Source organism: Gallus gallus, chromosome 14 (genome assembly GCF_016699485.2).
Source record: "Gallus gallus isolate bGalGal1 chromosome 14, bGalGal1.mat.broiler.GRCg7b, whole genome shotgun sequence".
Taxonomy (NCBI): domain Eukaryota; kingdom Metazoa; phylum Chordata; class Aves; order Galliformes; family Phasianidae; genus Gallus; species Gallus gallus.
Genome location: NC_052545.1, coordinates 13,669,778 through 13,693,446, shown reverse-complemented (window position 1 = coordinate 13,693,446; position 23,669 = coordinate 13,669,778). Strand labels below are relative to the sequence as shown.

The window sequence follows — 23,669 nt, the reverse complement described above, 5'->3', positions numbered from 1 at the left end:
CTGCACCATATGGCAGAGCGTTTCATCAAGGTCTGTGAAGAGTTTCTGCCTCCTGATGCAGGGAGCTGTCAAGCTGTCCCTTCTCAGCCCGTTCAGTTGCCACAGAGGAATAAGAATGAATGTCAGCATAGTGGCTATTTCTTAATGATGCTATGAGATCAGAGCATTTAGCATGCTGGACCTTTGCAAGTAGACTTGGACCGCTGAGTAATACCAAAGTGGAAATGACAGAAGTCAGTTCAGCACCAATGCTTTTATGGTTAGAAATGTGTTCAGCATCAGCCTCTTAAGAGTTCTGATGACAAAACAGAGTTTGGCTACCTTTCTTTCACCAAAATCTCTTAGCGTGATCCTGTCTTTGCAGACTGGAAGCTCCTAAAGACTCCTGCCTTCCAGATTTGGCTTCTGAGTTCAGAAGTGCAGTGCTCTGCAAACAGCATTTTAATAACTTTCCCTTTCAGGACAATAAAGCTTTATCAGGGAAAAACTTGTCAGTAACTAAAATCATTGTGGTAATTTTGAATTGATGCAGAGCTCGTTACCCTTATTGTATGAAAAGTGATTTAAACACACTTCTGACTCAGCTCTGTATTCTCTGTGGATGTGCTTTACATACCAGCCATCATCAGTTTGTGCCTAAGGGAAAAACTGGTGGGTGGATGTGTGTGTATGTGTGTGTGCACACATACATATTGGTAAAACCCAAAACTTGTGGTTCAGTTTCAGTTTTTTCAGCTTCCCTGACAGAAGTAAGGATTTGTGTTTGTAATGATGTCAGCTTATCTTAAGCAAACATTCAAGCAAGCTGTGCTGACGTTTGGGTAGGATTCTTCAAATGAACCATGACTTTGCTAGCTTAATAGCTGCCTGCTACACTGGGGACAGTTGAAGAGGACAAATGGACACTAAGAACCTCCAGTTCTGGTATTAATTGCTGTAAGGCTTTTGTTTTTTACTAGTTCTATTTGTAAACCTCTGCTAGGCCTGCCCCATGCTGGTTTAGTGACTGTTTGTACAATACAGAGGCTCTGAGTGGCTCAGCAAGGTGAGTGGCAGAAAGCTCAGTATTTGTTGTGTAACAGCCTGTGTGAAAAGCAGTACTGTGCCCAGAGAATCAGCTGCTGTGTGTGCTGACAGTGCTTTTTCTTCTGGGTGTTGCACCCTGATTAGCCACGCAGTTCATTTTATCCTTTATCACTAAATCTACTAAGCATAGGAATACTAATTGTTTTTAGTATGGCTTTGGTAAGCCTTCCCTGACACCCCTGTTTATATTTCTAAATTGAATTAAGTAGCTTGGATCCAATCTAAACTTACAAACCCTCTCATGTACTGACCCACAGATCCCGGAGTGGAGATTAAGTTGCATTTTGGTTTTTACTCTCAAACTTCGGATGCATTTATAAGGAAAGTACTGCACTTTTTTTTTTTTTTTTTTTTTTTACTTTTTCAAACCTTTGAATCTCTTAATTTCAAACCAATTTGTAAATGTTAACTAAGTGAAACCTTGGCAAGCACTACGGCGATAAGTTATCATTAATTACTGAAACATGATAACTGCTTTAGAGCTTATGGTTCTGGCAGCAGAATTTAATGCTGTTTCTTTTAATAATAGTTAAGCCATATCATCTAAGGTTTCTGGCTTGTTTGAGATGTGAATTTGTTTTATAGATTATAAATATACCTATATAGTGTATGTATAAAGCAGAATGCTTGTCCTTACTGATTATTTTTTTGTACCATATTGTAAATTATATTATTTATTCTTTACCAATTTTGGAAAAGGTGTTTTGGTTATTTAATATAATATACAAAAGCTGTTAAACTTCCTCTGTTTAAATTTCCAACTCAACTTGTAAAGCTGTTTTTATTCTTGTGCATAAATACATACTAATACTTGGTCTAACTCATGTCCCGTGTGTTCATTGCAGTTTGTGGCCTATCGGATTTCCCATTTAACCTCTGTTTACAACAGAGGTGAATAATTACCATTCATATCTCCCATCCCAGAATTCCCTGGATTTTCATGATGGGGAATGTTTTGATTTGGGGCTGTAGTTCTTTTAATACCTTCCAGCTTCCATGCCCAGTGGTGTCCTCTAATTGTTAAAGTCGGAAATAAGTAAAACCAGAGGGTTCTCTGTCCTGACTCTCCCATGTAGGACACTGGTCACCACTAACAAGGGTTGGGTGGGAGGAGAAGTCTATTTTCATTCCTCTCCCACCTAAACATACTCACCCCAGTACATGTTCAATAACAACAGATAAGCGGGAGGATGGACATGGAGGTGTTGTGCTGTTGAATTTATGTAAATACCTCTGGAAGAAACCCACCCTGAGGCAGGGAAGGGGTTACCAGCAGCTGAGCAGTGTTTCAGCATAGCTCTTCAAGGCTGCTGGTGGCTCGCCCTGCTTCCAGCAACTGGACGACTCCTGAAGTTCCTTTCAGCCTGAATTATCCTAGGCTACCTTACCCCTTTCTGATTCCTTTTTCATACACATTTCAGCAAATCGGAAAGCACAAGGATAGTCCTGTGAGAAGAAATGAAGCACATCTTCAGGAGCACCATGCTCCCCACCTCATCCCGTGCTTCCTCTCAGAGGTGAGGATTCAGCTCCCATCCGTGTGCTGGGAAGGCCCTCTGAGAGCTCTGCTCAGCTGCTCCCTTCTGCTGACACCTAAGAGAAATCTTCAGCTCTTCCCAACAACCTTGGGAAAAGGACCTTGGTGTACTGATGGACAGTGGGCTGAATAGGAGCCAGCAGTGTGCCCAGGTGGCCAAGAAGGCCAATGGCATCCTGGCTTGGATCAGGAATGGTGAGCAGGACTAGGGAAGTCATCCTGCTCTGTAGTTGGCGTTGGTGAGGCCTCACCTCGGGTGCTGTGTTCAGTTTTGGGTACCTCCATACAGAAAGGACATGGAGGTGCCAGAGCAGGCCCAGAGAAGGGCAACCAGGCTGGGGAAGGGCTTGGAAAATATGCCCTGTGAGGAGAGGCTGAGGGAACTGGGGCTGTTTAGTCTGGGGAGAAGGCGGCTGAAGAGAGACCTTATTGCTCTCTTACAATACCAGAAAGGCGATTGCAGGGAGGGTGGGGTTGGTCTCTTCTCACTGGTGACAGGACGAGGGGAAATGGCCTCAAGTTGCACCAGGGTAAGTTTAGGTTGGATATCTGGAAAAACTTCTTTACAGAAGGGGTTGTTAAGGACTGGAATAGGCTCCCCAAGGAGGTAGTTGAATCACCATGCCTGGGTGTGTTTAAAATCCATTTGGATGTGGTGCTCAGAGACATAATTTAGCGGAGGGCTGTTAGAGTTCGGGTAGGTCACGGTTGGGTTGCGGTTGGACTCGATGGTTCTGAAGGTCTTTTCCAAGCTTTATAGCCCCGATTCACCCACTCAACCCCGACGCCGCAGCTGGCGCTACCCGGGCCCCACTGCCCCTTTAAACATCCTCCCCCGCTCGCCCCGCCCTTCCTCTTTGCTCCGTGGTTCCCTGACGGACACGCGGAGCTGCCAATGGGAGCTGACCGTGACGGGCGCCGGCGCGGGCCGTGTTCAATCTTCCCTCCCGCTGCGAGGCCCTCTGGGTAGGCGGGACCCCGAGCGGGGCGGGACGCCTTCGATAGGCTGCTCTCCTTGATGGACAGCTGCAGTCACCAACCGCGGGGCGGGGCGGGTGCTACCTGCTCCCCAGGCGGCCAAGAAGGAGCGCCGCGCGGCTCGCGCTCTCGCACCATGTTCCAGGGCCCCGAGGCCGAGCCCGCCAAGCCCAGCTCCAGGTGAGGCGGCCGGGGGCTGCTGAGCGCCGCGGGGCGGTGTGGGCTCCTCGGCAGCCTTCGTTCGGGACTCGATGCGGGTTGGAGTCGCGCGGGGGTCTGCCCGGGGCGTGGCGCTGAGAGGCGGAGGCCCGGTGGGGATCCGGCCGCGGAAGGAGGGCCGGGCACCGCGGAGCCTCCCGAGGGGACGGGGGTCCGGCCGCGCTCCGGGGGCTCTCCGGGCTCCGGTGCCGCGCCGAGGGAAGCGGATGTGGGTTTATTGTTCCCTCACGGAGCCGCAGCGCGCCGTGGCTGCGGGGTGGGCGGTGCTCCCCGGTCCGCCTTTGTCCCGCGTGGCGGTGCGCGGGGCTGCCGCGGGGCTCTGCACTCCGCCCCGGCCCGGAGCGGCCGCCGTTGTCGGGCGGTTTGCACGCCGCGGGTAACCGCTCGGCGGGGCGCAGCCCGCGGGGTCCCCAACAGAGCTTTGTTTGTTGGTAACGCAAATCCTCCCGTAGTCCTCGCTGCGTGGCACTTCCAGTTCAGGAATCCCTGCAGCCGTCGCCAAGAGAGGCGCGGAGCTCCGCGAGGTTTGCCGTGCAGTGCTTTGCTTTCGTGGATCCTCAGTTCGTAGAATCGTTAGAGTTGAAATAGAGTTGGAAGGGACGCTTAAAGCCAGCTGGTCCAACTCCCCTGCTGTGAAGAGGAACACCTACAGCTCCACGGGGTGCTCAGAGCCCACCCAGCCTGACCTCGGGTGTTTCCAGGGATGGGGCGGCACCCACTGCCTCTCTGGGCAACCTGTGCCATATTGTAACAAACTTCTTCCTTATATGCAATCTAAATCTCCACTCTTTTAGTTTGAAATCATTTCCCCTTGTCCTGTCACAGTAGTCCCTGCCAAAGGGTCTGTCCCCTTCTTTCTTACAGCCCCCCTTTGCGTACTGAAGGCTGCTCTCAGCTCTCCTGCAGCCTTCTCCATGCTGCGCAGCCCCAGCTCTCAGCCTGTCCCATAGGGGAGGAGATGTTTGATCCCTTGGATCACTTTTCACCCCTTTTATCATTTTCATGGCCCCCATCTGGTGTGTGAGCAGCTTCCAAACTGCTGTGCCAAAAATACTGAATGTTGTCCAAACTGGTAGCCTTAAAAATACAACAGTGTGGTACACGTGCTGCCCTCCTTCTCACCAGCATCACTGCAGCGTGCTGCAGAGCTTTCGGGTCAGCAGCATACCTGCTCTGAAGCTTGCTGTTTGGATGACAAGTGAGCTGTTCAGTCAGCAAGGAGCCTGCAGTGACCCACCAGCAGAAGCTGACCAGCAGCTTCCTGGTCTTTGCTTCAGAGCTCGTTGTTCCACCCCTTGGCGTCTGCCTTCTGCTTGTTGGTGTAGCAGTGCTCTCTGGTGTGGAATGCAGCTCTTCTCTTTTACCTGCTTTAATAGAACTGTCTGAGAACCAGTAGGGCTTCAGTGTTCTACTTCCAGATGTATGTAACTGTAGATTTGTGATTTATATAAATATATAGCTAGGTAACCAGTGCCTTGAAGTAATGGGTAAGTCCTGGCACTCCTTCCTTAGCTTGGCTGAAAAGCTTAATTGGGAAAGAACATTCAAATTCAGTGTTTGAGTGTAGGAGAAAGCCCACAAAACCTGATTAAAATTCTTCAAGCCTGCCAGGAGAGAACAAAGCAATTAGTAGAGGCTTTTATACATACAGGGTAGGTTCATAGTTTGGCTGCTTGAGATGAGTTGACGGACTTCCAGTTAACTGGTGGTGCTTAATTTCCATCTGTTTAAACTACTTTTCCTTTCAGCCTCCATGGTAGCATACTTAGATCAGTGCACCTAGAGCTCAGACAAGAGGAGATGCTTAAAAATAGCTGATACGATTGGAAGTCAGAAATGGCTCCAATTCTGTGAGGGTGACAGCAGGCTTACTGCTTTAACAAGAGCCTCTTCCCAAACTCCTCGTTTGTTCTTGTTCCCTTAGTTCTCCATTCTGTCTCCCAAATTTAAGTACTTAAAGTGCCTCTTACACTTTCTAGACCATTGTGAATGATGAAATGTCTAACTTGCCCATGTGATCTATGCTTTAGTAGCAATTTTAGATCTTCTGAAATATATGGAAAGCCTATAGCGTAGTCAGTGTTGAACACTAAACTGTACATCAGCCTTCTGCTCAGGTCCTGTCTGCACAGCTTTTAGTTGCTTCCTCAAACTCAAGAGGTTCACAGAAGCCAGCTGTGCTAAGGGCTGGAGTGTTGCAATTGGCCAGTAAAGGCAATAATATCCTTCTGAGGTTGCTTCTGACTATAAACTGCTCCCAGACCAAAACAGGAACTGTTGTCTCCCTCCTCACAAAGTGAACAGAGCTGCTTTCTGCACCCTGATGTGCCGACAGAGCCCATTTCCTGATGGGGCAGCCTGATATCAGCTTTTGTGGGATTAAATCTTAATAAAAGATGTTGGCTGAGAGGAGCACCTTCTTACACCTGATGGGTGTCTGACCTGCACTGGCTGACCTCTGCTGCAGACAGTGGAGTGCTGTGCTGTATTGCATTGTTAATTCACTGACATTGGGATTCTGTTCATCTAGAGGGGTGGTGTTACACATCCTGTAATTTATAACTGCTCTCTTTGTATAAGAGGAAAGGTTTGTTGGGCTCCAGATCAGGTATTTGGATTAGAAGAGGTGTAATTGAGCTGCTATTTTTGCCCAGCTGCTAAGATTGCAGGTAATTGATCAAGTAGGTACAACTGTGAAGGTGGGTTTTGATGCCTACACTGGCATTGCTGTGCTGCTTCTGTGTGTTTTCCCATCAGTTACACTTATGCTGCTCCCAGGTAATGGTTCTGCTCTCTCTCAGGACAGGACAAAGTGTTGAACATGGCATTGGAATTAGCTGTGGGCTTATTTATTGGCAAGCATGACTTTTGGTAGATTTTCAATAAGTCAGTTGCTTTCTAACATAGCCTTCAATTGTAACAGGATCTATTTGATATACCTGTGGGGCAGAACTTTGGTCTCAATGGTTTTGCATCAACAACTGAAAATTTATCTTCTCGCATCTTCCTTTCTGTTGTCAACTCTGCAGCACCTAATATCATAACTGCTGGTGGGAACTAGCACGTTTTCAGTAGTGAGGAGATGTCTGACTCTGTCTAACTTGTAGAAATTTGTTTGAGCTATGTCAAAGATGCAAAGTCAATAAATGAAGCTCAGCAGAAAATCCAGTGCTGTAATCTATGGCTTATTTTCAAGGGAAGATTTCTGACTCTGGTTTGTGTCTTACTCCCACGTTGTGTCTGGCAGACCACAGGCAGCACAGCAGTTTGCTGTGGTGCCACTGTTGGGACCATTTCAGGTAACAGCTGAGATGACCAACTAGGAGGTGGGCAGTGCTTATGTGAGGCTTGAGAGTATTTTATTAGGACTTCTGCTGAAAAGTAGATATTCCATGATCTTGGATTTGTCTGAAGTAAATTCAAATCAGAGTAGTTAATTTTGTGGCATACAAGGGAGAATGTGGAGGAGGGCATCAAGTAGGTTCCCAAACAGACATTCATCTTTTGTTTCCTTTCTCCTGTGCTGCAGGGTACTGAAGCCCCCTGGAGGAGGGTCTAGTAATCTCTTTGGAAGTGCAGAAGAAGTTTCTTCTTCCAGCAAGCCGCACCGAATGGCATCCAATATTTTTGGAGCATCAGAAGAACCACAGAATCTTCCAAAAAGAACAAACCCTCCAGGTAAGGGCAGCCACTCCCACAGCATGGCTGGGCTCTGAAGTGCAGAGCAGAGCTGGGTTTGTGCTGCTGCTGTGCAATGCTGTTGTCTTATGTTTTTACAGCGTGAGTGGCCCTGAGCACTGAATCTATTCACATACATGAAGATATGAATATTTCAGTGACTTACATATTCATAGGCTTTTTAGCACATCAAGGCTAATTCTTTCCAAGTTGAGGCCTAGGAAGTGATGAAAGGAAGCTGTTTCTATTCTAGAGCTCTGTTGCTAGCTAGCTGCAATGAGTACAGCTGTCAATCTGAGATCTCTATGTAATTCCTACAATAAAGGATTTAAAACAGTATCTTCTGGCAAGAGAAAGTTAGTCTCTAGCTTGTAAGGTTCCAGAAGTCTTTGAATTGTTTACATTTCTTTTAATAACTTGGTAAAATTAAGTCATCTGGGAAAAAAACAAACTGTTTTGCAGGGGGAAAAGAAAGTGGTATTTTTGAGGATTCTGGTACTGCTCAACCTCGTCCACGTATGAATCCACCTGGTGGGAAGACAAGTGATATCTTTGGCTCTCCAGTATCTACCAGCGTTGTGCGAGCACACCCCAACAAGCCTAAGGTATTGGTATGGCTCTCACTGAACCAAGGGGATTAGTGAGTCACACTGGAGTCTGCTCAGCCATACAATAATAAATAAATGATGCGTGGGGTAACTTCAGATTGGACAGTTGGTCCTAGAATCTCTTTTAATAGTTTACCTGTAGTGTGTTCTCAGCGTGCTTACAGTTTGTGATAAAACTGTTAATTACTGTTAATAACTGTGTTAAGAAAGAAGTGCTTCTGAATCATTTGGTCTTAGGTGAGGTATGGCTGGAGCTTTTGTGACACCCAAGAGATCTTTTAAGATGGGTGGGAGATATTTCTCTTTATTCTGCAGTTTGGCAGAAGTGATGTTGACACCCGCTCTGGCAAGCCAGTGAATATTGGTGAGCTGCAGTGACCTTGCTGTCCTCTTCACCTCTCCCATATACATGCATCTGCATTCCGTGTGAAAGTACTCCAGCAGGAGATTAAGCTTAAATGACTAACGTGAGAAAACTAACTGAAGGTCAGCTTTGAGTGCTGGATCTGCCATGGTTCTGTGATGTCAGATGAATGCATATCTTGCTGCATCAGTTATTGTCGCTCTGAAAGCTGGAGTATGGAACAGTTGGAGAGGCTTGTGGTAGCAGCCAAATCTGGTTTTGGAAGATTTAAAGGAAAAAAAAAAAAGGAAACATTGCAAATTATATTCAGCTTCTGTGTTCAAATGCCCTATGTTTGGGTTAACAACTGCTGCTTTCCTTTAAGTTGGTACTCTTGAAGGAGTGACTGCTGTGTTCCACTGGTTCTGATTTGTCAGGTGCAGTGCAGCTGACACTCCTTATGATGGAAATGTATTAACAGTCTCATTTCTCCTGGAACCTCAGGAAAGAAATATTGCACCAATTTAGTTTTCTGTTTTCCACATTAAATTTGAAGGTGCTGGTTGTGGGCTCTTACCTAACTTTTAATGTGAGATCTCTAGTTTATTTGGGAGGTGTTGGGTCATAAGGGAGGAAGAAAAGAAAGGCTGTGGAATCTGGGTTGTGTTGGGAGTAGTGCTGCCGGAGTAGGAAAGTGCTTTTTGTCCCTCTGTACTCCTTCATGAGGCTGCTCGGTGACTCAGCAGCTTTCTGTTTTGTTTTGTTTTGTTTTTTTTAATGTAACATTTTAATTTCAGTGAATTCCTGTCTAAGTGGAGGACAAACCTTTGGAAACTCCTATGAGTTTAGCTGAAGCATTGGTATGATGGGAAGTACAGGAGATTGCAACTTGCAGTGATTGTTGCAAATGTGTTTTTTGTGGGTGGGGATAACAGGGAAACATTTCTGAAGTATTGTTGTGTGTTTCTGATGATCAATTAATGTTATTGGGAAAGTGGTCTCAAAAGCCTTTAATTACTGTCCTGTTTGGGTCACTGTTGATGCCTACCTACAATGGGAGCTGCCACTTAATCAACGTGAGTGCTGCAGGGCTGCTTGTGTTCTAGCTGCTCTGGGTTAAGAGTCAACTTCTCTGAAGTGACATGAGGTATTTGTCAAGTGTGGTAATTAGAATCATAGGATCATAGAATTGTTTGAGTTGGAAGGGGCTCTTAAAGGCCATGTAGTCTAATGCCCCTGCAGTGAACAGGGACAATTCTCAGCCTTTGGGCTGAGCTGTCTATCAGCAGGTTTTAAGCATCTAAAGAGTTAATGCAATGTTTTCACTTGTTTCAGTGGGTTGTCTGAGATGTGCACCTTAACATAATGTAGAAGTTAACTTTGAGAGTTTAATTCTAGTAGTGCTTTAGGGATTACAAAGAGGCGGAGGGGATGAAGGGCTGTGCAGTGACTGTGGCTATCAGCTCTTACCATGATAAACAAGTGAATTTTGGTCAGAAACAAAGCAAAACCTTCTGAAGATTCTGTGACAGGGTTACTGTTTGAGAACAGTGGTATAGTAAGGTTGTTTTTTGATTTCATTGCAGGATCACATCGTCTTGAAGGAAGATGAAACACCAAAGAAGCCAGAAGGTCAGCAAGAGAAACTCTTGTTTTTGAGAATATATGCTCTGAGGGGATAGTTTCTTGTGCTTCCTCTTAAAAACATAAGTCTAACACCAGAGGTTTGCCTAATATAGCAGAGAGGTTTTCCTTCTTGGTCAGAAAGTGAGTCATATGACTTCAGGGAAATTGTCCTCCTCCTCTTACTGAGGAGAACACCACATACTGATGATGCGTATAATGTGCATATATACTTTGCTTGGTACTATATTGATACTATAGATAGAGATACATCTGCGTATTTATAAAACACCCTATTAGATTCTTTCTTTCTCCCCTGGCATCTCCTACAAGTGTGTAATCTAGGCATCCTCTAGCTGTAAACAACAAATAGCTGACTGACAAAATGTGCTGTTGCTCTGCTAATTATAGTTAAGGAATGATGAGTGCATGGTTTTCAAGCTTGATATGACAGAATTGCTTGGTATTTTGTATCTCTTAATTGCCTGAAAGTGCCAAAATAATTCTGAAGGTACATTGCTTAGCCTACATATCTTTCCTAGAGAGACTGCTTAAGGAAGGAAACTACAACAAAAGTGAAATTCTTTCCTGGTATGTGTTTCCTTCAGTAAAAATGAATAGGTATAAACCATGTCCTTAGTGTGCTGTGGATGGGAGACACTGGGAAGAATTTTGTCTACTCGGGATGACACGTACAAAAAGTGCTTCATTCACTACAGTGTGCAAGTTGGTCTGATCCTTTTTTTTTCTTTTTATTCAGCTGCAGAAAATAAGAAACCACAGCTGGAAGATGGTGGCGAGAAAAAAGATGTGGGCAAAGAGGAGCGATGCAAGGAGCCAGAACCCAAGATAGACAATCATGAGCCCAGATTAGGGCCAAGGCCACGCTCACACAACAAAGTTCTCAATCCCCCCGGTGGGAAATCCAGCATTGCATTCTATTAGGGTCATCTGTTCACTTTCACTAATGGAGTCTGCACAGAAATTCTGATCTGTGGTTGCGAGGTCAGTTTTCAGGGTATTGTTTGTGGATAGATCCTTAGGCTGATGGATGAGGATTGTGCTAAAGTGTGTGGAAAAGAAACCTGATGATTTGGGGAGGGAGGGTAAGGGGGGGAAGGGATGCCCTGTAGGAGACAGGAGTGTGGGACTGCCTAGGTGGGTGGTGGAAGGGAACATTATTGTAACTTTGTGAAAGAGCAGTGCTACTTTGTGGTGAGTTCATTGGGCTAGCAAGTGGCTCAGGACACGCTGGTGGAGCTAGGCTTCCCTGTGCAGTCAACATGTAAAACATTGTGAATGGGTAAGGACCTGGAGGTCACATCTGGAATATTTTGACGCAAAGCAGGTAGGCTGTGCTTTTTTCTTGGCAGTAGGAGACAGCTTCATAGTGTGAGTTGACTTGCAGTCGCTTTAATGTAAATAGTTCTACTGGAACAACTAGTGCTACCATGTTCTTGAGAGTCTTTAATCTTTGGTTCTTTTTTCCTTTCTTGCTTCAGAGCATGTGATTGCTGATACAAGGGCAAAACATGCTGAAGGTCTCTTTTATACTCTCGTAAATCACCGTATGTTAATAGATATCTTGATTGATTTTTTTTTTTCCCCTCCCCAGAGCATTCAAGCCTTTCTTCTGCCTTCAGTAATCTGCTGATTACTATGAGTAGCTCTAGATAAATGATAACGCCAGTCCAGTGTACCGTTTCATATAGGTGCTTCTAGAAGACTTTAAAGGAAAGTATCGTGGTTGAGTGCTTGCACACTTTATGGAAAAGATGTGAGTGCAAGCAGTAGCTTAATAGTACTCTTTGAACAGAAATAGCGTATGGTCTACAGTTACTGTAGATTATCTGCTGAGATGTCTAGCCAGCTGACTTTGATAACCCAATCTGTATAGAAATGCCTTAGTTTCTGCAATGGTGTTTTACTTTTGTATGCTGCAGAAACCAGGACTGTTATACTGTCTTCACCACAGTGCATTTTTTTCGTTTGCCTGTGCTGACTCTGTTAGTGAATTCTCCCGTCTTCGGTCGGCCTCGCATTTGCCTTTGACTGCCTCAGATTTTTGTTGTTAAGGAAGAAAGCTATTTGAATTCTTCCCAAACCATGATTGTAGTTGTTTTGAGTCATGCTGTAGACCATCCTAGTTGAAGCAAAGACAATACAGCCCTTTTGTTTATGCTGGCTTTCTTAAATCATGTTTGGAAGATGTGCATTTATTGAACAAGAGTATGGGGGGAGGGTGGCTCCCACCATTGATTCTCTGAATGAGCTTTCTGATCATATTCAGAGCTTTCATATTTGAATGTCAACATTAAGCGCTTAGTAGTGACTTTTTAAATTTGACATATCAAAACAGGAGTTGTTCAGGTACACCAAAGAACAAGTGGCCTTATCTGCGTATATTCACTGCTGTTCTAGCCCAGGTTTCCTGAAAACTGCTGCTGTTTAGAGGGAACTTTCTCTGGGTCAGGTGCTAAAAAAACACTCTGATTATGGTGCTTATTAGTCTGTTCTGTTTATAGACTGCTCTGCTTAGTTTGTGAGAAGTGGTGGATGACTGTGTGAAGACTTAGTTGCCTTTTCAGATTGTGAAAGTGAAATACATGGGACAATGCTAAAGATCTAAATAGCCATGGGAAGTAGGAATTCCAAGCCCTCTTTCACATGGATTTGGGGTGCTCTGTTGTTTGGCCCCCTTGGAGAACAACACAGGGATTCTAACTTAAACCTTATACTGCATTTATGCTACTTCCAAACATGTATTTCTTAGTAGCTTTTCTCAAGTCTGTGGTGCCGTGCTTCTGGCTGAGCTTCAGACACTTCTGTTTCAATACCTTGTTCCACGCTTGACAAGATTTTAAGACGTTACTGGATTTAAAAAACAAAAACAAACAAACAAAAAAACCTCAACCAGAAGCTGCTTTCTGCACTGAAGGATCTGGTACAATTGATGTTGTCTCTAATACTGAGCTTAGGTTTGTCATCTTTTAGTGCATTGGCTTCAGTGCCTGTCTTTTAAACAAACTTCAAACTGGGCCTTTACTTTGGTTGAACTGTTTGTTTTCATGCTTTTTTTTTGTTTTGTTTTGTTTGGTATCTAAACCATGTCTCCAGTTCATCAAGTGGACTTGATAAGAGCCTTTCTCTGCCACAGAAGATGATTTGAAATCAAATGATGAATCATGCACTTGTCAATAAACCTCTGTATTTTGCTACTTCACTGTGTGTTGTAGATGTGTGCTCTTACAAAGTAATTGGTGGTCTAGCTGAATAACACTGAATTTTATCTGAAATCGGAAAAATTGCACAAAGTTCTTGGGCCTTCTGTAGTGTAAAGTGTGCTTTGGAGATGTGATATCCTACCTGAGGTTGCTCATTAGAAAGCGTCTCTGTTACCCCTGGGGAGTTAAGGAATGCAGCAAGGGTGGGCTAGTCAGGCTTATTTTTGGGAGAGGGAGATAACGTTTCATGTTCTTACAATACAGGGATGCTGCTATGCTCTTCAGTGTTGGTTTGAATATTCAAATATTTTTTTTAATACTTAAGTCTATTTGTAGTACAGTATAATAACTCCCCTTAAGCAGAGGACTCTCTTTATGTGATGAAGTTGTATTCCTACATCCACACTTCCAGTCAGTCTGTAAAACTGCTCTCCTGTGCCATACTATCTCTGCCAACAGAATGGAGTGGCCATAATTTCAGTTCAGGTGAGTTGGCTGTGGTGGCTTCTCAGCTGGGGTGTCTGCTGATATTGCCTGAAGTTGCAGGCTGTGATGTCCTGCAGAGCCTCTCACTTAGCACCTGTTACTAGTCTTTTTTCTATTCTGCATGGAGAAATTTGCCCCTTACAATTAAAAACTCTTCTCTCAAGTATGCACAATGCTTTGGATAGGATCTGCTTCATGTGAGAAGCTGTGAATGTCCGTGATGCTTGTTGCACTGGTAACAACAGATTGTCCTTGTAGACTACAGAACAGTTTCATTTCACAGCTCTGCACATAACTTCGTTACTTTGCCCCTGAATTGAGCATTTGAAGTACCCTTGGTGTAGATTGTTATCCAGGTTACTGGTCCAGTTGTGGAAGGAAAATGTGAATATGTCTTATGGTCTAATCAAGATAGGTTCAGTTTTTCTGCTCTTAAGACTGCTGACTTCTGTGCACGTTTTAAGCATCTTCTGATATTGTCCTCTTGCATCACTGCATGACCTTTGATAAGCAACATCCACAGTTTTCACTCTTGATGAAGAAGATTGATGTACTCTGTTTGAAGTAGGTAGCATTACTGCCTTTTTTTGTGTCGTAGCTACCTGGTGATCATGTGATGGAGGACTGTTTGATGCCTGCCTGTCTGTAGTTTAGGAGTCAGCTGGCCACCTAGCACTTTGTTCAAGTCCTCTGAATTGTATGTTATTCAGCTTGTGCTTCAAGCTCTGTTGACATCCTGTATCGCTTCCGTGTGTGAAAGATGAAGGTTTAGAATGCTGAGGCTAGAGATTTTGCATTAATTTGTTCACTTTCCTTGAAAAATAAAGTAGTATCACAACCAGGATGTTGTGTTGTACTAGACGATAGAAAGCAGAAGGATACTGACTTACGTGAGCATAAACTAATGGACTGCTATGATGACAACCTTTTATGTCACAACTTTTTATCAGCTATATCTAAAGTAATGATTTACTGCTAGCCAAAAATTGATGAACAGAACCCCAACAAACAGGCAGTGGACTATGTAGATGTGCAGGCTTCTAGCCCAATTGGTTCCTGCTCCCCTTCCTGAAAACATAGTTAATGAGCAGAAAGAATGGTTTTTAAATGCTGTGTTAAATTTACAGCCCTATTGTTTTATCTTGCTGCTGTGAATGAAGATTATCCACTTGAATCTGACTTTCCCTTTTTTCAAGTTGCAATGCCTGTTGTTAACACAATCTCCTCTTCCTCAAGCAGCTTGAAATGCTGACCACAATTGGGAAGAATGCTTTCATTTGCTTTACCCATCAGCCTGTCTCCAGTCAGCTTCTAATTCTGGGCTCCTACCCTACCTCTTCCCTCCTACATATACATATATTTTAAATAGCAGCTGTGCTGCCTGTGGCTGCTTGATTATCCATCCCATACTAGTCCCTGATACATACCGTATGCCACTTAAGCCAAAACAAATGGCTTTGTGTTAAAGCATAACAGAAGCATAGAAGTGTCTATCGAAAGTGACCAGGAACATACTGTTGTGCCCGTTTCTTCATAAAGATGATGGCTTTTCCTCAGCTGCCACTGCATGTGAGTTTATGTAACCATGTGCTCCAAAGTGTTCAACATGTTGGATTCTGGGAGTGTGCTCTGGAGTGCTGGCAAAAAGAGGAGCAAAAAAACCGACTTCAGTGTGAGCTGCCTGAAGTCCCCTTTCTAGTTTTGCATAGTTTGTTGCAAAAGTTGCAATCCACTGTGTTGTATGCAACTAAAGGTTCTGCCAAATAACATTATCCAAAAGAGGTTGATTATGCTATTTTCAGGGTTGCCCAAGGCGAGTGAGGGTAAGGAATGGGGACTTTCAATTACCTATATGCATAAATGCAACACTACAGAAATGAAACAGATGCAAACAGATTTGTTACATTCCATTTATTACAGCATATTGACCTCTGTGGAAGCCACTCTCATTTTTGTGGCAGGCTTAATGAACATAGAGAACCATTTAATTACTTTAGAAAAAGTTTCTCAGAAGTGAGCTCTGACACTACAGCAGCTGCTGTCAAACAAGCAGGAAAACAGGCAAAGCAAAGCTGGCTTACTTGTCATGGTTGGAGTAATGAATGTAAGGAGCAGTTAAACAGGAGTGACAGGAAGCTGCTGGTGTACTCACGTGAGGGTGCACAGGTACTGTTGCTTGTTCTCTGCCTCCTTACTGTAGTTACATCAGCTTCAGTCTGAGATGGAGGACTTGAACAGCCTTTTGGAAACAGTTTGTCTCTGTAAGAGGCTCTAGTAGAGTCCTCCTAGCCTGAAGATGGTCCTGGGCCAACAGGCAGCAGGGCTGCTAGGAATTCCCTGTTGCTCCCACCTTTATTAATTTTTAGGATGATATGAAAGAGTTCGTAAGAGCATTTACAGGGATCTTTGTACAGTGGTATCTACTAAAAAACTAACCAACAGAAGTTCTCACAAATATGCAGTGACACCTGGTAGGCAGTAAGACTTCCAGGGCAACATCTTCATGAGAACCATTAACCAAGGGCAAGTTCTATGAAAAGTGTATCACAGCTCTTCCTCAAAACAGGAGAGTAAAGTTGTAACCAGGAAGTAGATGATAGGATGACAAACAAGGACTGGCAGGTTTATGAGCTTCCACAATGAAGCAAGTACAGGACTTCAGCGCTTGTTCCAACACTTGTTATAACCACACTGAGTTTAGCTGCAGCAGTATATGGTATAGAAACTGGGAAAGCTGATCACCTCCTGTCAGCCAGCCTGATTTGACTGACAGTCATTGCTTTAAAGCCAGGTGCTGGTAGTATATGACACACAAAACCAGCTCTTTTGAACACATGGTTTCTTCTGTAGACAGGCCTCCAGCATAAGTACATACTAAATGTGTTGGTGGTTTTTTGTTTTTTTTTTTAATAATACCTCTCCATGTAGGGGGAGAGGCTATTCTGGGACTGTTCAGCCTGGGAAAGAGATGGCTTGGGGAGAGCTTATCAGTGGGTATAAATGACTGCTGGAAGGCAGTAGCAAACAGAGCCAGACTCTGCTCAGGACAAGACAGGGCAAAAATACATTTGTTTTTACCAGTGAGGATGGTCAAATATGAGAACAGGTTGTACAGAGGTAGTGGAGCCTCCATCAGCGGAAACGCTCAGTTTAAGAAAAGTTTGCTGTAATGGATGGATTCATCTTCTGAGAGGTGGCTTTACTGGGATGCTCTCAATGACTAAACTGCTTTTACTGCTCATATTAAATGCAATTTGAACAGAACTTTTTGTCTTAATAATTTGTAATAATTCATTTAAGTCATTTATTTCAGCATGCCTTGCAGTTGGCCATGTTAAAGTTTACTTCATTCTTGAAGCATGATTTGTGCTTCCGTAAACAGTTGGTGTGTTTAAATTTCACATAGTGAAAAGGGTAACTGAGTAAGCAAAACAAGCCTATTAATGAGTGAAAGCACCCTGGCTTAAAGGACAAAACTTCAGATTGAAACCTTTTATGCTTTTGAGGGTAAATGAATGGGCAGTGCTTGTGAAACCTTGCTACCAAGGTAATGTGCAGTTAAGCTATGCTTGGGGGCAAAAGGTAATTCCTTTGATTAACTTGGTCTCCAACCTCCAGCCTAAAGGTTAGCATGATTTTGGATGTCTAATTTGTACAAGATGCACAGTAATGTAGAACAGAAGGGTGGAACAAGCCTACCGAGGCACAGGGATTAACAAGTTCTGATACACAGAATCCTTGTGACTGAGCAACAGTAGTATGGTCAGGTATACCTTAAGGAAGTAGCTTCTATGCAAGACTGAAAAGCAGCTATCTAATGGCTTATGAATGAGCTGGAGCTAGAGTAGTTCCACTTAGTCTAGTGTAGTTCTTGAAGTGCCCCATGCAGGTTTGTGTGTGTTGGAGAACACACCATGACTGCCATGTTTCATTTCATTCATTCACAGTTGCAGAAAGCAACAGTGTCCCAGATACAAGAAAGTAGAAGCACTGTCTGTAGGTAATTCCCTCTAAGATTCCCTTAAAGACATTAAAATGTGAACTCTAGAAATCAACTTTCAGATGGGTTAGTGCTGTGTCTGGCAGCTGTCATTCTTCTCAGACCGCAAAGGTTCAGTTAGCAGAGCCTGTTTCTTGCTTCATTGTCCAGGGGTGGTGCGGTATCTGCAGGGGCTCTGTCCTGCTCCACAAGTGTTCCCTTCCTTCTTCTGTTCTGTGTCCCACCCTAAAAATTCACAGAAGCACTTAGTGGCTAAAAGGGTATCGTTCCTTCTGTACGCACATGTCAAGGATGAGGAGGCCCTTCCCCTCACCTCCTTTAAAAAAATGATACGCCCACCAGTAGCTTTATACTGGGTCAGGCTAGTAAGTGCTGAATCAGTATTCTAGCAGATGACTCTTTCTATGGAGTCCTCTTTTTGTGTTGGGGGAATTACTTATACATACACCCAACAGCTGTGACATCAATAAAGGGAAGCTGGTGATGCAAGGCTATTTTTCACCTTTATCACACTTGTTTCTTGTCCACAATATTGAGGCTTATGGAAGAAACAATGCATGCGATAGTGTTTACCAACATAAGGATCATTATCTGTTGCCAGAGCCACAGGGGAGTCTTCAATTCACTAGAAAAGGACAAAAACATCGAAGGTGACTAATTGTTCTGTCTTAAGGCATGTCTATAGTTCCATGCAGGTTGAGAAGACACTCATTTCTCTTTACAATATTCCACTAATGTGCTGCTGATATGCATTCCCACCTGGACTTCGTTCTGAGACTGTGCCCAACAAGAAGATTTGAAAGGCCAACTCCAATCATCTGAACAGAAGTTGCAAGCATTATAGCTGTTCCTTAAGTTGCTTGGGGGACCACAGGATGTACAGATGGCCTGGCAGGAGTAATGAAAAGAAGAATTAAAGAGTTATTATTTCCATTAAATAAACATCTATGCTTCCTCTTTAAAAAATCTTCTCCTTCCTCTTTAAAAAATCCCTCCCAGTCAATGGCAGGTTCAGGACTGTTCTCCATCCCTTTCAAGCAGCTTGAGAGAGCACAGACAATGTGTATAGTTTCAAACTGGAATAACATGACTAGATTCCTGAATGGGACAGGATGGCTTAGCACATAAGCCTCTAAGAAAATTCAGGTGGTGTATTCAGTTGAGAAAGCACTAGGAAAAGCAAAAATAAGTTTAATGCTTCATGCTGTAACAAACAGTGTCTTACTCTGGATTTTGTGCTACAGTGGCTCATTGTTGGGTATTTGCAACTAGCCAAGGTCTTCAGGTTTGGAGTGACTTCAAACCTTACCTGTTCAACTTGCTCATCAGGACACAAGGACAGTGATACATGGCTGATGTAGCAGGCTATTGCTAGTTCCATTCATGAATTGGGACAAACCCTTACCAGAGAACCTGCATCAAGAATTCAGGTGAAGTGGTAGGCTTTAATAAAGAAAAGAAGAAAAATAAACCTTCTGCCCTAACAGTTATGGGAATAAGCTAAGGCTCAACTTCTCCAACCATGCTTCCATTTGCTAGCGTTTGGTGCTACTGCAGAGGAATTAAGGAACAGAGGGTTGCATACAGACAGGTTGTTATTTCTTACAGTTCAGATCAAAGAGCATCTTGCAGGCTACAAGGAATTAAAGGCGTGCTTGACCTGCAGCAACAAGCCAAAATCTGGTGAGGGATTGTAGCAGACATTTGGAAAGTTAGGAGAAACACGCTGAGTACTCATAATTAATATGCCAGCTGCTGCAGAGAGAACAAGGGAGAGAACAAGAGAGAACACCAGCAATATACGCAGCAGCGTGCTGACTGTAACCAGAAAATCTTGAATAAACTTGCTAAAAAATAAAAATGATTGGGAGGAAAAAGAAAGTGAAGTCACCTGATCAGGTTGTTTTGGTGGAAAGTAAACCTGAGCACAAGCATAGCAAGGATGTTAGTGAGAGACTTGTACGGAACTTTGATGCAGTCTGGTCTGTGGTTCCAGGCTTCTGTTTTCTGGTTTACCTTTGTTTCCTTTTTAATTGGTGCACATCAGATGGAAGCTGCTGGTTTAAAACACTGCTTTGAAAGGGTGTTCTGCACACAGAAAACTGCAGGTTAAAGCTGTACTTCTGTTCAGTGACTTCAACACAGCTCACAAGAAGAATTTTGCCATCGTTTGCCCAAAACGTAGGTCTGGATTTGTAATGTTTCTCTTTGAAGAGGCAGGAAACTTTCTCATTCCAAGGGTGAGAATGCTGAGGGGCAGAAAAATATGCCAAAGTAATGTCAGCAAAGATCAGCATTTAAATTGAACATCTGTGTTTTAGAAGTACCAGGAATTCCCCCTCAGTCTTCAAGGATCTTTAAGAAGACTTCTTGTTAAAGCAGGAATTATACAACCCAGGTTTAGTGTTCATGGTCAGGAAGTCAGCCTTCCACCTTTTTTAGGGGGCATGCAAAAATGGCATAAAAACTTACTCAAATTCTTTGCAGAGTTTACAGTCATAACAGCTTTGGGAGACCAATGTAGAGATCTTGTAACTACGTGAACCTCGTTTCGCTTTGCATGGCTACTTCCTATTAGTAATAATTAGCCTTCATAGCTTGTGCCCATCAAAGTATAGAACAACACTGTACTCTGATGTTTTACTGCAATGACAGCTACCAAACACCTGTGGCCTTGGGCCCACTGTTTTCCAACTGGGAAGAAGCAGAACATATTTTGCCAGAAAAGATGTTTGAAGTGTGACTTCTTAGTGGCTGAGCCTTTGCTGCACAACAGAATGCAAGGAGGCAGAATTGCAGAAATGAGGGTTTCGTTTTCAGTTTTAATTGTTCTCAGGGTAAAATGAGAAGGCAGCTCACAGGAATTCCATCTCATCAAAATGAACCTTGCCTTCTTTGAATTTATTTGTTTTAATATTTAGAGTTAATTCTACATTTGTTACAGCAGTTGATGACATTTCTTCACTCTCAACTTCAAGGCAGAGTACTAGACTATATATCGGTACTGAAATAGTGCCAAAATAACGTTTGTGTTTTTACTGAGGGCCTCTGCTAGTTTAAAAGTTCACAACTAGAGAGGAGCCACATTATCCACATTTTACAAATAGGAAGAAAGCAGCAAAATGATAAGCGTGAAGCAGAGCTGCAGGACAGAAATGGGAGTCCCAGCTGAGCTGAGCAACTTGTGTCTGTCATAAACAAATGGAAGCATGAGACAAAGGAAATCTGTAAGACTTGGGTTGGGATGCAAAGGTTTCCTTGCTTCCAAAGTGAGGCTGATGCAAACTTAGCTTTGTTCCAAGCACAGCAGAGAGCATGCTGGAACTGCGGGGCAGAGCTGCCTGTGGCGGTGCAGCTGAAGCCCCACCCGTCTGCAAAGGCAGCCAGCTTGTGGGACTAGCTCAAAGGTGAAATGTCTATCGGCTGTTTTTCAAATAAAGCATTTCTTCCTCTTCTCCCAAACTGAATGAATCATTTATCCTTAAGCTGTTGTTCAGAAACCTCCTTCGGACTGTCTTTGAAGGGAAAAAAAGTCAGAGTCCTCATACTCTTCAACTAAGTGTTAAAAACATGTTTCTCTGTGTTTCATGAGAGGAAGAAAAAGGTACGTTATCCCCCTATTTCCCAATCAACTTAAAATGAAAGGTGTGTGAGGCTCAGAGAGGCTTGTGTCAGTCACTGGGGCTACAGCCATTGAGCAGTACCTGGCATCTGCTGCAAAGGGGAGAGCTCCATTGTAGAAGAGCATGATGGTGAGAACCAGGAGCCGGCAGTGAAGTGGAAGATGCTGGCTGTCCTGAGTCCTCCGCAAAGAAAAGATGCCCTCAGTCAGCACTCTGCTTCACTCTAATGTCACCTGCTGTAAGCCATCAAAGGACACTGAAGTCTTAAGAAGTAATAGCAGGTAAAAGAGAATGCAAAGGCAGCTCACACACCTCTAACAGAAATTCTGCACATGCTATGACTTTAACACTATTTGATTTTAAAAAAACACCAACAAATAATATCCCACAGCATTTTATAAAGGCTCTGGGTGCAGGACACAACTCCAAGCAGGCTGTAAGAGCCTACTGCACAACCTTGGAGAAACCAGAAGATACCGTATAAACAGCTACAGCAGGAAAGAGGAGAAGCCAGTAGGAATGCATAGTGAGAAGAAAGCTGTTTAATTTTAAGTGCCAGAAAAAATCATAATGTATTGTCTGTAATGCTTATTCCAAGACAGATGAATGCAACAAGTAATGGAAGATGAAGGCTGGCAGAAAAGTTTCAGAGGAAGACCACTATCTAGTTTTATCCAGAAAAGCCTCCTTTGAGTGGTGACCAGTAGAAGTAATTAGCTCAGTAAAGTAACGCTATTCAGAGTGCTGAGGTGGCTCTCCAAAGGCTGCAAATACACGTGCTCTGAACAGAAAAGTTGCATTTGCCCGATAGCTGAGGATGCCCTATCCTCAGACATCCCCAAAGTCCTACGCAAGATTTAATGCAGTGGTGCTGATGCCATCTCCTGGCCAGTACCAGTGCTTACCGCTGCATCCCAGCCTGTCAAAGATAGAAATGGAAAAGCTGTCTGTGTACAACTTACCACCTTTTTAGATTCTTGCTGGATAACCCCATCCAAACCAAGCTACTTCAGACCCACTTTGTCCAGTGTGCTGACTGCGAGGGCTGAAATAAAACCAAGCACACAGAGCAGAGTACCTGGAAACGACACCGCAGGTGTTAGAAAAATAAAAGACAAAAGCACATCATGCATGTCATACACAGAATTCTCTATGACTCTGTTCTCAGCTTCTCTTAACATTAATACTGCAGTCTCATAGTAGGACTGTTTACCTCTTACCACCCTCTGAGACAATCCTCAAGCTCTTTATCCACTAAAGTTTCCACGCTCCAGAACTTCCTCAGGCCTGTGACACTGAAGCACCTCTCTCTGAAGATGGCCACTTTGTTGGGCTGTGGTCAGAACAGCTTCTGAACTGCAGCAGGCCTGTGCCTAACAAACCCAAAGTTAACACAGCCCAGACACTGAGAAATGTTGATGAGCACAAAGAGGCGCTCCACTTGGGTTGGTACTGGAAGCCAAGTTGTACCTCTTCACTTACTTGACCAACTGCAGGTACTACATCAACTTCACCTGTTCGCGTGCTCAGTTCCATAGACTTGCGTTATGTGCCAGAACCAACCTTGGCAATGGGCATGTGCTGCAGACAACATCCTTCTCTCAGAAAGAGATTTGTATCTGTTTTGTTTTGCAAAGAGCCAAAGCAATCTCTGTGATGCATGTACACCTCATCTAATGCACCTGTCCCTCCAGGGGATACTGAAGTTGCTGTGCTGCACTTGCAAGGGCAGGCTGAGCACAAAACTGATGCTGCCAGATGGGATGCAGCATGCCATGCCTGTCAGTTTCTCTCTGAGAGCTGGCATCAACAGAAGAGAGCAACAAGCATATTAGTTTCTGAGGACATTTAGTTCACATACACATCCCCTTTTTCATCGATGATTGAACATTTTGCTTTGCTGTTTGGGAAATGACACTTCTGCATAAATCCTGGGGACAACCTGAGGCAGATCTTCATAACCAACACTCCAGCATCTGAGGATGTGACACTACCTAACTGCAGTGTGAAATAAATCTTTTTCACCACGGACAGGTCATCTTTCTGCACAGAGGAAGGGACAGAAACTCAGGCTTCCTAAAGACACAGACCTGAATGAGATTCACTAAAAAACATGTCATGAAGATACTGGTTCTCACAGTAATTTCAACCTGTGGATTAGATCAGTCCATATACAAGACCTCTTTACCTATGCCACTATGCTTGTAACTGACTGGGGGTCAACCAGGGGCTGGCCCTTAAAAGGGCACCAGGACCCCAAAAGC

General features: G+C 43.9%; 1 protein-coding gene across 1 annotated transcript; it reads left to right on the top strand.

Annotated features, from left to right (window-relative positions):
* Positions 1–3,687: 3,687 nt before the first annotated feature.
* On the top strand, positions 3,688–14,622 carry HN1L (hematological and neurological expressed 1 like). The gene is made up of 5 exons (NM_001396196.1): positions 3,688–3,781; positions 7,350–7,498; positions 7,961–8,103; positions 10,036–10,081; positions 10,833–14,622. The coding sequence occupies exons 1-5, from the start codon at positions 3,738–3,740 to the stop codon at positions 11,015–11,017; spliced, it is 567 nt and encodes a 188-aa protein (NP_001383125.1). The 5' UTR covers positions 3,688–3,737; the 3' UTR covers positions 11,018–14,622.
* The last annotated feature ends 9,047 nt before the right edge of the window (positions 14,623–23,669 follow it).